This window comes from Suncus etruscus, chromosome 12 (genome assembly GCF_024139225.1).
Source record: "Suncus etruscus isolate mSunEtr1 chromosome 12, mSunEtr1.pri.cur, whole genome shotgun sequence".
NCBI classification, from domain to species: Eukaryota; Metazoa; Chordata; class Mammalia; order Eulipotyphla; family Soricidae; genus Suncus; species Suncus etruscus.
The window spans coordinates 58,560,564-58,577,099 of record NC_064859.1 but is presented as its reverse complement, the minus strand read 5'-3'; the positions used below and the strand labels follow the sequence as shown (position 1 = coordinate 58,577,099).

Below are 16,536 nucleotides of genomic sequence, written 5' to 3'. Positions count from 1 at the left end.
TTGAAGGATTAGGTGTCAATGCTCTCATATGTTGTCTATATGCAATAATCACCATCATCATTTCCATTGCCACGGAAATAAAGGAAGGCCACAAAAAAAAATAAGCTGAAAGCCAGTGTACCTGAACCACTAAATCTGTGTAGTTAGACTGTGTTCAGTTCATTTGTCCCCACCCCTTGTGTCGTGAGAAGTCGTGCTTATCTTTTGCTATTCACGGTTTCCTTTTATAAGCAGTACTTTATATTACTGTCGACCCCGATGACTTTAATCTCTGAGACCAAGCAGTCCTTACTCAGGCAACTTGTGTCATTTGGCAGGGCCATACTGTGGGCATGTAGCAGATATCTGAACCGCTGAATAAGAGCTGTCAAATAGGGTTGTAAGGACTGACCAAGAAAGAGCTTATACAGCTTAGTCCCTTGAATGCATACAATAAACCCTTCAGTGGGCATATGCCAATATTCTTTAAACCTCATTTTGGGGGCTCAGGAAACTTAGAGCCCAGAGGGTCAGAGGCTTGTCCAATGGCTCTTGCCAGCCAAGTTGAGCAGCTTACTGCTTTGAGATGGTGTTGGTCTGACCCCATAAGGCAAGTGCTGAACTGAACCCCAAACACCTGCACTCCTTTTACCTGATTCTTGCTGGGTTCTTACAGCAAAGCCCACTCTGGGAAGATGCTAGTACTCTTCACAAAACCTGACTCACTCCCTGAGGCCTCTTCACCAGCCTAGTGCCATCGAGGGGGGGGGGGGGACAGAGTTACAGAAGGCAGCCCGCTCACCATAGTGTGTTTGTAGGCATGTTTGCCACCGTGGCCGGGATCTCTCAGCGCGCACCTGTGCACTGGTCAGAGAGCGTGATCGGGGCCGCTCTCTGTTTCCCGTACGTGCTTGCCCTCGACGACCAGTTCATCACGGTGCACAGCATGCTCGACCAGCAGCAGAAACAGACCCTGCCCTTTAAGGAAGGCCACAGTCTACAGGATTTTGAAGGTACTGATTTATGCACCGTTTAGTTTGTGGAGTTTTTGGGTTTTGTTTGTTTGTTTTTAAATAATATTTTATTTAAACACCTTGATTACAAACATGATTGTGGTTGAGTTTCAGTCATGTAAAGAACACCCCCTCATTTAACAAAGATATTTTTTGTGTATTGAGGGCCCTCTTTTCAAAGCTGGGCTTTATGCTTAACATGGAAAGAAGACTCAAAGGTTGGCTGGGGATGTGGCTCAGCAATGGATGGCAGACTTTGCATGTGTGAGACCTGGGTTTGCTCTTCTGCTCGGGAGGGGTAGGATAGAAAAGAAGATTATAATGATAATACATTCTGTGGCTTTGGGCGCTCAAGGTTAATGGGGAGATAGACCTTTAAAGAAATATCTACAGCAATTTAAGGGTTGGAGTGATGTACAATAAAGTCACTTGAAAAAGTAGAAGGAAATATATTTTCTAGAACTATTCTGCAGGACTTATTGAGGTGGTGGTATTTGAGCCAGTTTTTTAAGGTGTAGGAGTTGGCGCAACAGGTGAAATGTGAAAACCATCAGGGAGGAGGAAAGGTTCTTTCTGTTATGCTCAGAGGAGACCCTGGACTTCAGCCACAGAGTGATTTCAATGCAACTATAGGGTGTAGTTTCTATGTCCATATGCATCTGTACATGCACATGTGCATGTCACGTGTACCCTGTGTTTATATGGAGCTTATGTGCATGTATGTCTGCTTGTGTGAGGTGACATGAATGAGACTACTGCAGACCAGGGCAGGGCAGCAGACTCCCTCTTGTGTTCTGCAGCAAACCAGTCAAGGAATTCATTTTATCTTTTCTGGATTTTACTGTGATCATTTTCCAATATATTAAGAAGTTAAAAGAAAACCAAAGTAAGCCACAGTGCTCCCTCCAGCCCATTCAGCACTTGTTGGCTGAGCCTTTGTTTTGCTGAGTTATTTGTAACTAGAAGACAGGACACTCAATCTGAAATTTTAAGAATAAGAGTGATTTTTGTTTTTTTTTTTTTTTGGGGGGGGGGGTTGGTGGTGGCTTTTGCGCCATACTTAGTAGTGCTCAGCTCTTACTCTTGTTTTTGTGCTCAGAAATCACACCTGGCAAGTTTGAGGAATCATATGGAATACCAGGAATGAAACCTGGGTTGGCCACTTGCAAGGCAAATGCCCTACCGCTGTGTTATTCTTCTGGTCTCAGGGTAGATATTTTTAATTTAAAAAAGTTGGGGAGGGCAACACCCAACGTAGGATCAATTTTGGCAGGGTTTGGAGGCTATATAGGGTATTTTAGGAATTGATTCCCAGTTGGCTGCATGCAACGCACTCTACCTGCTGTGCTATCTCTCTGACCCTAATAAGGGTATTTTCCTCAAATCACTCACATCTTTTTCATATCTTAGACAAGGAATTCAAATATCTTGCCCCTGTTTGGATTTGCTTAGTGGTCCCAAGAATACTGCGTGGAATAGGATCAATACTCGATCTGTGCTCTGTATTGGCCCTTTATATACTTCAGGTCACTGGACATTGCCTTCCTGCTTCAATGGGCTCAGGCTTACCCAAACCTTGTGCTATCACTTCAGCCCGAGACTTTTATTAAAAAATAAATTACTTGGGCCCGGAGAGATAGCACAGCAGCGTTTGCCTTGCAAGCAGCCGATCCAGGACCAAAGGTGGTTGGTTCGAATCCCGGTGTCCCATATGGTCCCCCATGCCTGCCAGGAGCTACTTCTGAGCAGACAGCCAGGAGTAACCCCTGAGCACTGCCGGGTGTGGCCCAAAAACCAAAATAAATAAATAAGTAAATAAATAAATAAATGAATGAATTACTTAAATAAATTACTTAACTTAATCAACATGAGATACACAGTTATAAAGTTGTTCATGATTGAGATTCAGTCATACAATGTACAACATTCTTCACAGGTACACAGTCATTACTGTGTGCTCTGATGAGCCCTGACTCAGATGTTGGGGAGAATAATTAGTTACTGCAGGGTCAGGGTTCTGTGAACATTAGGTGCTAGCAAAACACAGTGTGGGCTGGTGGCATGTGCCCTGCTTACTGGGGTGGGGCAGAGACTTCCTCAAAAGGGGACTCCAGTGCTGCTCAGGGACATGGTTTCATCTGGAAAGGGGAGAGAAACCACTTTGCTTTGATCTATAGGATCATGTACTCAAAAGAGAGGAAGGGGAAAGATGCAACTGTGCCTCTAACAAGGAAGATGTTTGGGGTGTGTTTTTTTTTTAAGGTTTTTAATTTTTGGACCACATCTGGCAACACTCTGGGTTTATTCCTGGCTTTGCACTCAGAACTTGCTCCTGGCAGACTCAGGGAACTATATGGGTTGCTGGGGATCAAACTCGGGTTTGTCCATGTGTCCATGAGGGGGAGGGGGGGAGAGAGACTTGCTTTGCGTGGAGAGAGAGAGAGAGAGAGAGAGAGAGAGAGAGAGAGAGAGAGAGAGAGAGAGAGAGAGAGAGAGAGAGAGAGAGAGAGAGAGAGATGTGTGGCTGTTTAAGGCATTCACATCCACTTTTTAGTGGTAAGTTCATCTGTTTCAGTAAGTATAACATATATAATATTCTCTAGAAATACTAGAAATGCTTTCTAGAAAGTATTCTGTACTTTGGAAATAGAAGTACTTAAGTGAACTGCCATTTCCAATTGGAGGGAGTCTGGTCACATGTAATCTCTGGGGAATGGCTGTTGAGCCCACCCACAGATCAGGTGACCATCTTCCTTGGGGTCAGCATGTGTCTTTCCCCCTTGCTAATGGTGATGGATCTCTCCTTAGGAAGAGTGATTGTCGCCACAGGCAAAGGAGTTTACATCTTGGTTCCGTTACCTCTGGAAAAGCAAATCCAGGATCTCCTTGCCAACCGGAGAGTGGAGGAGGCGCTGGTTTTAGCCAAAGGAGCCCGGAGGAACATTCCAAAAGAGAAGTTTCAGGTATGCAGCCTGTTCGCCCAGGAATGGCCTGTAGTCACCAGATAGAAACCCATAGGTCCACCGCCATATTGGCACTTCCAAATCTCTCTGTTTGTCACTGACACATGTTCTCTGCACATCCCCACAGCACAGAGAGGTGAGCATTGTAGAGCAGCAGAGCAACAGGGTTGCTGTAAAGACTTGCCAAGACGGGCAGATAAGAAACCATTAATCTTCCACTCTAAAGTTGTGGTTTTTGCTTTTTGTTTCTGGGCCAGAGAGCAATGCTCAGGGGTTACTCGGTTAACTATATACATGTTCTGGAGACCACATGGGGTGTCTGGGATCAAACCAAGGCAAACACCCTACCCCCTGTACTATTGCTCCTCCTCCCAAAAATGTGTTTTGAATGTATTTCAGAGACATATCTGGGTATAATGCTTATAAGCAAAAAGAAGGGCATTAAGTTCATCTTTTTCTTAGATTTTGTTTTTGCTGAGGAGTTGAATAGTAAAATATCATAATATGTATCTGATTTATAGTCATGAAAATCTTTGCTTATAGGCTTCCTGATATTATAGGATTCTCATCTGTTTTTCCATTAGAAACAAATTTTTGGTTTTGTTTTGGGATCACACCCAGAGATAGTCAGGAGTTGCTTCTGGCTCTGCACTCAGGGATTACTCCTGGTAGTACTCAGGGTATCAATTAAAACTAGGAATTAAAACCATGTCGGCATGTGCAAGGCAAATACCTTACCCACTGGACTATTACTTCAGCCCAGGAGACTTGTTTTGTTTTTGGTTTTAGGCCACACCTGGCAGTGCTCAAGGGTTACTTCTAGCTCTGCACTCAGAAATTGCTCCTGGCAGGCTCGAAGGACCATATGGGATGCTGGGGATTGAACCTGAATTGGCTGTATTCAAGGCAAACACCTTACCACTGTGCTATCACTTCAGCCTGAGACTTTTATTAAAAAATAAATTACTTAACTGAATCAACATGAGATACACAGTTATAAAGTTGTTCACGATTGAGATTCAGTCATACAATGTACAACATCCTTCACAGGTACACATTTCTTGCCACCAGTGTCCCCAGTCTCCTTCCTACCTTCTGTCTGTGGCAGACATTTTTCTTCTCTCTCTCTTGCTCACTCACTCTCAGTATCTCTCTTCTCCTCTTTCTTTTTTTTTTTTTCTTTTAGACACCGGTTTGCAATATAGTTCTTGAAGGAGTATCATGCATATCACTTTATCTTCTTTCAGCACCCAGTTCTTGTCCAGAATGATCATTTCCAACTGTCACTGTCATAGTGGTTTTTTCTTTGTCCAAACTATCCTGTCCTGCTATTTGTAACTAGCTTCCTTCTATAGACTGGTCTTCTGGCCCTCTGCCCCTCGAGGAGATAAATTTTAATGCACTTCAGAAACAGTAATTGACATGGTTGGTGTAATAGGTATAGTTGATGTAATGAGTTGTATGTCTAGTGAAGTCAGGTCCCTTAAAAATTTCTACATGATGTTATTAGATTAGTTTCTATTGCTCTGTGTATTGGAGAGATATGATATTAGGTCTATTGTGCTTCTTATAAGTACCTAAAAGTTGTCATTGAGCAGTCAGAGAGATTTTATGGCAGATCAGATGTTTTCCTTGCATATTGCTGTTCAGGTTTGATATGCAGAATCCTATGTGGCTCCCTAAACTCCACCAGGAGTGATCCCTGAACATAGAGCCTGGACGGAGTAAGCCCTAAGTACCACTGGGTGTGAACAAACAAATAAATAAACAAACAAATAAAAGTTGTCAGAATTAAGGATTCTGCTGATTCTTTTTTGGAAACTCATATTCACAGGCTTACATGATTGTCATGGAAGAAAAATTATGCTTTTTTTAAAACCCTCACAGCAGATTTTGAAGGTGGGAGAGACAGGAGGGGTTACCTGTATTTATGTATATTATGGTGTTTCTGCACCAATCTAAGGGCTGGCCTTTCTGTGGGTAGTCAGCAGGGGGCAGCAAAGACAAAAAGAAGAAAGCGCCTTCTTGGTGGTTCAGGGACTCTTATGAGCCAAGCTCCAATTTCTTTGAGGCTTTGCCTGCACTCTGATGCCTGGCCATGCGGGCAAGGTCACAGGCTAGCAGTTTCAATTCCCACACTCTGCTCTTTCTCCACTCATGGAAAGCAGCCTCCTCTGCACCCCTGTAGACATGGTAGCTACATTCAGAGCCTCATATTGCTTGGGAGATCATTGCTATCAGATGTTTTTTTCTTGTCCACTTTCAGCTTTCACTCCCAGATCTTAATCTTGCCTTTTCTTCTCTTTCCGTCAAGAGCAGCAATACACAGTTGTATTAGTCACCATCTTTTGCTTTTACCACGGCTCTCATTTCTTGCTGTATGCTTTTCTTTCCTGACATGCTTTCTCCTTCTCCTTGTTGTTCTGACCTCAGTAGGAACCTGGAAATCTGTCCTCTGAAGGACTTTCAGTCTGGCCCCTCCAGCCTGGCTCTTAGCTCCTGCAATTGCTGCTCATGTGTGCAGAGCCCTCTCCTGTTGGCCCCTGAGGTTCCAACAGCCCCTCAACACCTGATCCTTTGACAGGGAACTGGAGTCCACACTCCATACTGATGTAGGGTTTTGCATTTAAGTTCCATAAAACACCCATAAATGCCATAAAATCTTCCCATCTCCAATTCTGTCCTCGCCTCTGCCTTTTGTGGGACACAGGCCCCAACCTGCAGCCCTCAGAAGGCGGGCAGAAATAGCTGGGCACATGGGTACACAGACTCTCTGTGGAGCCCTGTAAAGTGCATTTCATTCTCCAAACAGTCCATAAAGAATCAAAGCGGGGGCCGGAGAGGTGGCGCTAGATATAAGGTGTCTTGGGCCCGGAGAGATAGCACAGCGGTGTTTGTCTTGCAAGCAGCCGATCCAGGACCAAAGGTGGTTGGTTCGAATCCCGGTGTCCCATATGGTCCCCCGTGCCTGCCAGGAGCTATTTCTGAGCAGACAGCCAGGAGTAACCCCTGAGCATCGCCAGGTGTGGCCCAAAACCCCAAAAAACAAACAAACAAACAAACAGAAAAAAAGATGTAAGGTGTCTGCCTTGCAAGCACTAGCCAAGGAAGGACCGCGGTTCAATCCCCCGGCATCCCATATGGTTCCCCAAGCCAGGGGCAATTTCTGAGCACTTAGCAGGAATAACCCCTGAGCATCAAACAGGTGTGGCACAAAAAAAAAAAAAAAAAAAAAAAGAATCAAAGCAGGGGAGACTCCAAGGCTCAGATCCTTTGTTTTTGGACACATGGCCCACTGAGGGCCAGTTCTCTCTGCTTGTGGGACCTGCCTGCAAGCCATGACCTGCTCCCTCTCTTACTTCCTTTTTTTGGATAGGAGTGCTTCCATGCTCAAAAAGATTGCTGCTTTGACTCATTGCTTAAATGCGTCTCTTACTGTCAGTCCTTCCCTGTTTTCTTTGACACTCCGAGACATTAATATTTTACACAGAAAGTTTGGTAACCTGGTCCCCAAATGTGTGAATGGTTTTTTGATGCTTTTCTTTGAAAAAAAGCTGTTCGGTGCATGTTTCCATACCACAACTGCCAACAGTGCCATTATTACTAACACTGGTCCTTGAACCTCTCCACACACCTTTGACTCTCCCTTGACCCTTTGAAAGCCTCCATTCTCTGGTCAGAGATCAGCAGTCTGTCTTCTTTGGGCACCATCTCTTTTACTGTGTTTATATCACACAGGTGTGAGGTCATCTGATATTTTTCTCTCTCCTTCCAACTTATTTCTCAGCATGACATGCCTAGTTCCATCTATATTGTTGCCACTGGCAACACCTTTCTCCTAGCTAAGTGGTATTCCCTTGTTCATGCTAGCTGGTGTACTTATATTTTTAAGGACTTAATGTGAGGCTTAGATGGATAATAGATAGGAAAACAAGAGCAGGTCAACAGATGTTTCTTTTTCTTCTCACTTCATTACAAAAGTGCGAGCTTGGCACTAGTTTTGCTCTCACACTTATATAATAGTTGCTCCAGGGAGAATTTTCTTAAGAAGCTTCATCGGGCATCTAGGATGAAGGGAATGTGTCTTCAGTGTCAGAGGGTTGAGGTTAGAGAAATGGGGCAGTAGATAAACTGTGTGTCTTGCAAGTTGCTGACCTGTTTTCAATCCTTGGCACCACATGACCCCCTGAGCACTGCCAAAGTTGATCCCTATGCACAGAGGTTGGAGTTAAGCTCTGAGCATGATCTGGTTGTAGCCTCCCAAAAGAAGACAGAAAAATGTGTGAAATGATTGTTTAGAACTTTAAGTACAAAAAATACGTTAAGGTATAAGGATACACGGAGACAAAGTGATCATGCAGTAAGTAGGGCACTTGCCTTGTATGTGGCCAACCTGGGCTTTATCTCTAACGATATTGTCTCCTGAGTGCAGAGCCAAGAATAATCCCTGTGCACTGCTGGGTATGGCCCCTAAAGAAATAAGTTAATTGAAGTCCCAAGATTCATAAAGGAAAACAATTTAATTAATTTTATAAAAATTTATATATAAATCCTGCTTTGTTTAACCTACTATGAATTAAAAGACAAATAAAAAATTAGGAAAAATATATATAGTGCAGAGATTTCCTGAGCCACACCAAGGTGAGCCCTAAGCACTGCCAGGTATGTTCCCCAAGGAAAGAAAAACAAAGAAACGATATCATATGAAATTTACCTTCCTCTTTTTAAATTTTTTGGCTTTTGGGTGCAAGGGCATTTCAAAGTCTGTGGTCCAGGCATCACATGCAGTGTTAGGAATAGAACCAGAGTGGGGAGCAAGGTCAGCAGCCTTAACCCTTATACTGCCTCTTCAGCCTCCAAGGTCTCCTTCTTAGCCATTTTTGAGTTTGAGTTAATAGTGTGAAGTAAAAGCTCAGTGTAGTATAAGCTGCGCCACCATCATTTCTAGAACTTTCTCATCCCCCAATTGGAAACTTGTGCCACTGACTTCCATTCACTGCTCCCTATCTTCTTAAGGTGGTGTGGATTATGGATGCATTATAAAACCAGCAAGCTTTGAACTTAGTGTTAAAATTAGATGGATTCTTATCTCCAGAAACTCTTGTGCCATTGAACTGAGTATAGCCTATAGCCTGGGAGGCAGTTAGAGGAATCTTTAGACTCTTTCATGAAAGTTCCAGTTCAGTAGATCAGAAATGCTGGCTGTCCTGATCAGAAGCCCTTAGCTCAGACATGGATTTGCTCTGCTTGTTTTATCTTGCTCGCAGGGCACTCTTATGCCAAACTTGTGTTGACATAAATCCCGGGCTTTGTACAGAGCCAGTCTGGAACAGCCCATGTAAAGGTCTTTGTGCTAACTGACTCTTTGCCTGCATGTCTGAGAGCTGCCTCATACTGAAGAGAGCAGTAAGGTGAGAAGAAAACTGGAAGTCCAGTGCCAACTCCCAAGTGGGAAGGTTGGTTTTCTTTTCCCCTGTCCCCTGCCTGTTCATATGGTCATGTTTTCCCTTTGCTGCTGCCCTCTTGCTTCCAGGACTCCAGGCTTGTTGTTGAGCATTCTGCAAGGAGGTCAAGGCAGAGGAAATCGTTAGAAGACATGAGACAGTCGGGGGCTGTGGGTTAGATTTGGGGACTGTGGGACAAGGACCACTGTAGTAGTAGGCCGGATAGAAGAAGGTACCTAAGAGCCACAAGGCTGCATTGGAATATCTCTATGGGATTGGGTTTATTAGATCCCCTTTGGGGCTGTTTTCTGTCATCCAGGATGCCCACATGCACTAGATTTAGGTGAGGGAGTCTGCCTGCATCACCAGGTCTCCAAAGTGTCTTCAGACTAGAAACCAAAGAGCCCGTGTACCCTTGGAGATGGGGAGCATGGCCTGCAACTGTCCTTAAATGGAGTCACTGTAGATGATAGTTAAAACTCAGGGTCATGGGGATGAGACCTTGTTAACAAGCCCGAGGGTGCCTAGGATTCTTCTTGGATCCTCTTGACTCAGTGGGGTTCTTTGCTACTTGTGCTCTCAGAAGTAGTTTCAGTAACATGGCCTGCAGGACTTGACCACTGCTCCTTGCTTACTGTCAGACAGTGGAAATAGGCCCAGTGTGAGGGCAGACATGGTAGGTGTTAGGGGGAAGATGAAGGCAGCTTGTGAGAACCAAATGAACCTCACCTCTCTTGAACTCTCTGAGGAGTGGGTTTGATGCTTTTAGACGTCTTCATGTCCCAAGCCCCTCTGAAAGCTGGTCTGAAAACAGATATGGGGGCCTTCTTGCCTCGTTTCCTCATCAAAGTCATAACTCCCCTAGTAGTTGCAGAGAGTTGGGGTCTAGATTCAGGAAGATCTGGTTTTAAATCCAGATCCTAGTGCCTGTTACTTTTGTAGCTTCAGGCAAGAACATGGTGCAGGATGTTCTCACATATAAAGCAGAGCTGGTGAATGGCCCTGAAAGTTATTCCGTGAAAATTGATGAGGTGGTCCTTCTGATCAGTGAGCACGCAGTGACAGATGTTAGACGGGGGGTGGGGGTGGGTGGGGGGGGGGAGGTAAGAAGGTGGGGGTGGATATGGAGAAAGACTGTGTGTGTTCTACCACCCAGAAATTTCTGGCATATAGAGTATGGGCTGAAAGGAAGAGGAATTGAGAAGTAAAAGATTCTTGAAGATATTTAATCTTAATTGTGAATTAATGAAGGCTGGAGCTGAAATGAACAGACAGGATTAAAAGTGATTTCAAGCCCAGGAGAGATAAAACCCTTGAAAACCAACCAGGTTGAGACAATGGTTGGGGATTGGTGAGAACTGTATCAGTGCTTTGTTGGGGCCAGAAGAGTGGAGAATGCACAGGGCTCCTCCAGATTGGTCTGGAAATTTCTGCTTAGGGTCAGTACTGTGGTGCTCACTCGGGAATGTTTATGTGACGTGCCATTACCACTAGAGTAGCAGAAAAAAGGGGCAGCTTGTAGGACAGAGCTTCTGTAGAGCAATCAGGCCTAGAAGCAATTGCAAGTTAATGAAGAAAAGGAAAGATTTGGGAAGGACTGAGAGTTTGGGGATAGGGAAGAGGAAAGGGGTACTGACAATGAGAAGATGAAGTAGGAGTAAATAGAAAACTTAATTTCAAGCACAAGGAGGACATTGTCTGTTCTTGGGAAAAACATTTTTTAAATTTTATTTATTGATTGATTAATTGATTGGTTGTTGGACCATACCCAGTGGTGCTCAGGGGTTACTCCTGGCTTTGCATTCAGAAATTGTTCTTTGGCAGGATTGGGGACCATATGGGTACTGGGAATTGAACCAGGTCCCTCCCAACTTTTTTTTTTTTTTTAACCTTGCTCTCTTGTGTCTTTCTTGTGGTGTTGAATTGAAACCCAGGCATGGCAGGTGTGATCCCTGGCACCTGTGCCCCTCGCCCTCATGCCTAGTTCTCCCTTTTTTCTTTAAAGACCCCAGATGGTGACCTCATAGTGTGGTTTAGAAATCCCAGTCCAGTTTCTCCTTGCCTTGCTGGCTCTGAGGTGTCTCTGGTGAACTCAAGCCTGTCTTTTCTTGCAGGTGATGTACAAGCGGATCCTGCAGCAGGCAGGATTCATACAGTTTGCACAACTTCAGTTCCTAGAAGCAAAAGAGCTCTTCAGGTAATTGGAGGTGTGGCCAGCAGAACATGGCTGGTGCTGCCCTGGGATGGGCTCCATTGGGGTGAGAACAGGAGGCATGTTCCCAGCAATGGATGCCACCCATGCTCACCATGGCCTAATTCCCCACTCTGAAGAAAGTGGGGCAGAGACCTGAGCCTTATAAAAAGAAAGGTGGGCTTCAGGGACTGTCTGTCCTGGAGGGAACCGGGAAAGGCAGGTTTCCTAGCAGTGACACTTTCTGGGGAGAATATGGCTGTAGTTCTTCCCAGCGTCTCTGAGCTCAGGTTTGAAAACACAGGTGTTTCTGGGAGGGCCTTGTCAACGGATCCTTCTGAGACATCTGCAGTGGCACATGCTTAGCTAGCACATTCTCAGAGAAAGCCTGTTTTACTTTCTGTTTTCTTTTTTTTTTTCTTTTTTCTTTTTTTTTTTTGGTGGGGAAGGATGTTGTGGCCACACCTGGCAGTGTCCAGGAATTACTCCTGGCTCTGTGCTCAGGAATCACTCCTGGTGGTGCCCCAGGGACCATCTGGTATGTCAGGACTGATTTCAGATCGGCCGGCTGTGTGCAAATAGGTGCCTTTCCTGATATATTCTCCCTAGCTCCAAAAGCCCTTTTTTTTTTTTTTTTTTTTAATGCAGGTCCTCCTGGCACAATGATTATTCTTGTATCTGTGGCGTGGCTCCCCTCTTTTTTAAATTTTATATACAATAAAATATCAAATAGTAAAGAGCACTATATGGCATATGCATACATATCCTTATATAATTTTTGCTTAAGTAAAAGTCATTTGTTTTATTCTCCCCTTTTCTTCGAAGAATCAGTAGCTTTTGTGCTTAACTGAATTAGGTCATTTTTTATTCTCCTTTGTTTCACTCCTGCCGTGCCAGAGTGCCTCCCTTCTTTAGTACACCTGAGCTACTCAACATTGGGCCACTCAACATCTTTTTCTCTCTTTTTTCTTTCCCTTTTTTTTTAGCAAGAAAATTTCTATTTGGAACTTACTTAGAAACTATGGGGTGAGAAAGAGGAGTTCATGGGAGAATTAGGCTTCTCCAGAATGGAAATAAGCAAAAGAACATAGAGACAGGCAAGTGAGATACTTGTTCAAATGAGCTTTCGAGGTTGAAAAGGAGGAGCAAGCCACCATCACATCGTTTTCTAATGGGGTGCCTTGGAAACATTTGGTGGATGACAGTAGATGCCATCCTGGAAAGCTCTCAGATTTTATCAGCGACTAAACAGAAGGGAGCCCTGTACTGACCTGAGGAAGCTCAGCTTGTTTCTGGGTGTCACAGTCCATGCTGCCCCTTGTCATCTCCCTTCCTCCCATTTCTGGGGGCTGGTGAATGGTGCAGCCTGAAGTGACTCACTCCTGCCTTAGAGCATGTGCTGCCCGGCGGCCTGTGTGGTGACATCTAAGCTGCATTGGGTGCCTATGTTCTATGTTCCTGTCTCTTTCTTTCTCTTTCTTTCTCTCTGCTTCATCTAGTTTAACCCTGTAATTGCAGAAGCGGCCAGCTCGACGTCCGGGAGCTAATCTCACTCTACCCCTTCCTGCTGCCCACCTCATCTTCATTTACGCGGTCTCACCCCCCTCTCCACGAATATGCGGACCTCAACCAGCTGACCCAAGGAGACCAGGAGAAGATGGCCAAATGTAAGAGATTCCTCATGAGCTACCTGAATGAAATACGCAGCACAGAGAGCTCCAATGGCTACAAGGAGGACGTGGACACAGCGCTGCTGAAGCTGTATGCAGAGGCTGACCACGACAGCCTGCTGGATCTGCTGGTCACCGAGAACTCCTGCCTGCTGAGTGACAGCGCCGCCTGGCTAGAGAAGCACAACAAGTGAGTGTTGTCCCACATCTGTGCTGTTCCCAGAGAACCAGAGATTGCCGAACCAGAGATTGTGCTCAGCTGTAGACCTTGGGGGACATCCAGGCCTACTCACCAGCCTGCACTCTTGCAGTTAGGTTTTGCCATGAGCACAGAGCTGCTTCCGTTCCTTAGGGATTCTTCCAGGAACAGATGTGCACACTCAGCGTTCTCCCTTGTTCGCTGCCCCCTTCAGTAATGGGTGCTGAGGACCCAAAGGAATGGTTGTGTAGACATAGGAGTAAATTGGCAGAAGGGAAGCTTCTCAGTGGTGCTCAGAAGTTAGGGCTTAACCTCTGCTTCTTCATGTGCCTGAGTGAGCGAAATTCTCCTCTGCACAGGGCCAGACCCATGGAGCCATGGCCTTATAAAGGTCATCTGGTGACCAGATCTTTGGAGCTGGAAGATCCCTAGAGTCCCCTGGGCACTGAGGTCCTTTGTCTATAATTTGTCTATGGTCAGGGCATTGAGTGCTGCTGAGTCCCACAGAGCCTCTGGCAGTTTGGCTACTAGATCCCCTTCACCTGCCTCAGTGACACTGGCTGGGAAGGCACTGTGGGGAGTGCTGATTGTTCAGCAGTTTCTTCTGGCCTTTCCAGTACACCAGGGAGGAGGCATTATATTGTTTTGGAACCAGAAAATACAGAGGCTCATGGTCCTACAGGGAATGATTTGTGTGTGGCAGTCAGTGAATCCTTGTCACTTTGTCAAAGAGGGGGGCTTCCAGAGAACACGTAGGCTGCTTGGAGTCTGCTTTTGTTTGCTTAGTTGATTTGTTTTTAGACCACACCTGGCAGTGCTCAGGGGTTACTCCTGGTGGTTCTCAGGAGACCATATGGGATGCCCAGGATCAAACCATGTCAACTGCATGCAAGCCAAGCACCCTACCCACTGTACTATCTCTTTGGCCCTGAGACCAGCTGTTTTGGGGGGAAGGAATCTGACCTTTCCTCTGGAGTTGATACATCTATATCTGCAAGCCAGCTGGGTGGAACCAAGAATTTCCCGGCTAGTACCCAGTGTGTGTGGGTGTGTGTGTGTATAGAGGAGTGTTAAGAACCTCCCTGCTAGTACCCAGTGTGTGTGTGTGTGTGTGTGTGTGTGTGTGTGTGTGTGTGTGTGTGTGTGTGTGTGTTAGGTACCCAGTGTGTGTGTATGTGTTAGGTACCCAGTGTGTGTGTATGTGTTAGGTCCCAGTGTGTGTGTGTGTGTGTGTGTGTGTGTTAGGTACCCAGTGTGTGTGTGTTAGGTACCCAGTGTGTGTGTGTGTGTGTGTGTATGTTAGGTCCTGAATTGCTTGTGGTCATTTGTGGGGAGAAGATGGGAGTATTCAGGAAGCAGAGGCCCAAGGTCCTATTGTCTGTACCAATGAAACCTGGACTTTTAACTTCAGGCTTTGAACCCTGGAGGCTGTCCTCAACTCCCCAGCCCTTTTTCCCCCAGTTCCCAGACGCTGCTGACTTTTACAGTTTCTCCGTTCAGATTCTTTCTCTTCTATCAGCAGTCACTGAGCTGCACTCCTGTCCAGCATCCTTGAAATACCTCACCTCAGTGGCAGGAGAGGACATTGAATTAATATTTATAGCAAGTTATGAAGGGATTCCAAATGTGATTCTTCATATTAAGATTAGAGTTATAATTCTTGTCTTATTTGGAAGTAGGTTTTTCACACCATGTTATAAGTATGGAGAAAGAAGAGACTTTCTTGTTGCTTGAAAACTGGCATGGAAAAGACTAGCAGGGGCGCCTTGGACACACAGGGGTATAGGAGGCGAGAGTGTGCTTACTACGCTGTTCTCTTGCAGGTATTTCGCCCTGGGGCTGCTCTATCACTATAATAAACAAGACTCCAAGGCTGTCCAGGTGAGTTCTTGAGCTCTCCATCATCAGGCTGTGCCACTTCTGTAGTCTGGGGAAATCAAATCACTAGTTTGCTCAAGGCCACTTTCTGTCTTATCTATAACTTTTACTACAAAAGGAAATGAAGACCCAGTTCAGAAAGCATGTTCCTTGAAAATGTGGGATAAGAGCTTTCTTTGTCCTTGTGTTCTTTTGAAGGAACATTACCCAAGATCAAGTTTTTGAAAATCTGAGGCATAGTTAGGGACAGAGTACATAGGTTGTTTGCCTTGGACTCATCTGGCCCAGGTTCAATCCCTGGCTCCCCATGTTGTTGCCTGAGCCTGCCATGAGTAATCCCTGAGTGCAGAGCAATACCTGAGCACCTCTGAGTGTAGCCCCAAAACAAAACAAAAGTTTAAAACATAGAACCTTGTCTCAAATATGTTTCTATGATGCTCATTGGAAAATATGATTTCTAATGGAGCCACATGAGTTGTTTAGTGTTACTGCCTCCCAAAATTTGAGGTGTGAGTTGCAGTTTGTGATTGCCTCTGTCTGCTCTCACCACTCTTTTACACCCTTAGTATTCATAATAGAATAAGCTGACCAAGGTCACCCATTTGCCCATCTGTACTCAGTGGTGAAAGCAGGACTTGAGCCTAGGGTGATGAGCCCAGAATGGTGGCAACCAAGGCACTAATTCCTGGTATTGGATCTCCTGCTTGGGACTGAGCACATTTCAGCTCCAAAAGATGCCTCCCTTCCTGACAGGGGACTCTCTCTCTCTCCGAAGGGCATTTCTTTACCCTGCTTTTGTAGGCCCAGAGTGCCACTTTTCAAGCTAAGGTCAACATCTTGCTTTTGGCAAAGCTGCCCTTTTCTTCGGTTGCTTAGAGAAACAGCAACTGCTAACCCTAACATGACTGTGATGGAAAGTTAGAAAAAGGGGTATGGGAGTTCTGAATACACACACCTAATGACTAAGAACCAATATGAATATCAAAGAGTTAAAAAGTCATTTTCTAGGAGTTGCAGTTTGGTCTGAGTGTGGTAGTAATATTAGCAGAGCTCTGCAGAGAGGGGCTAGGAAAGCTGACCTCAGTCCCCCAGGAACACACAAGTCTGTTCATTAGATGGCATGTTTCAGGGCAGGTCCCTTTAGCTTGTTTGGTTGATAGGAGCTAGAGTTATCAATGCTGGATTCCTAACACCGCTGC

General features: G+C 45.2%; 1 protein-coding gene across 1 annotated transcript in view; it reads left to right on the top strand.

Moving 5' to 3' along the window:
• The window catches only part of TGFBRAP1 (transforming growth factor beta receptor associated protein 1), a 39,868-nt gene that overhangs the window by 15,894 nt on the left and 7,438 nt on the right, over nt 1-16,536 (top strand). Inside the window, exons 3-7 of the mRNA XM_049784397.1 lie at nt 798-992; nt 3,801-3,955; nt 11,514-11,596; nt 13,109-13,450; nt 15,283-15,340. Of these exons, the coding sequence (XP_049640354.1) occupies nt 798-992; nt 3,801-3,955; nt 11,514-11,596; nt 13,109-13,450; nt 15,283-15,340 (833 nt within the window). The remainder of the gene's footprint in view (nt 1-797; nt 993-3,800; nt 3,956-11,513; nt 11,597-13,108; nt 13,451-15,282; nt 15,341-16,536) is intronic.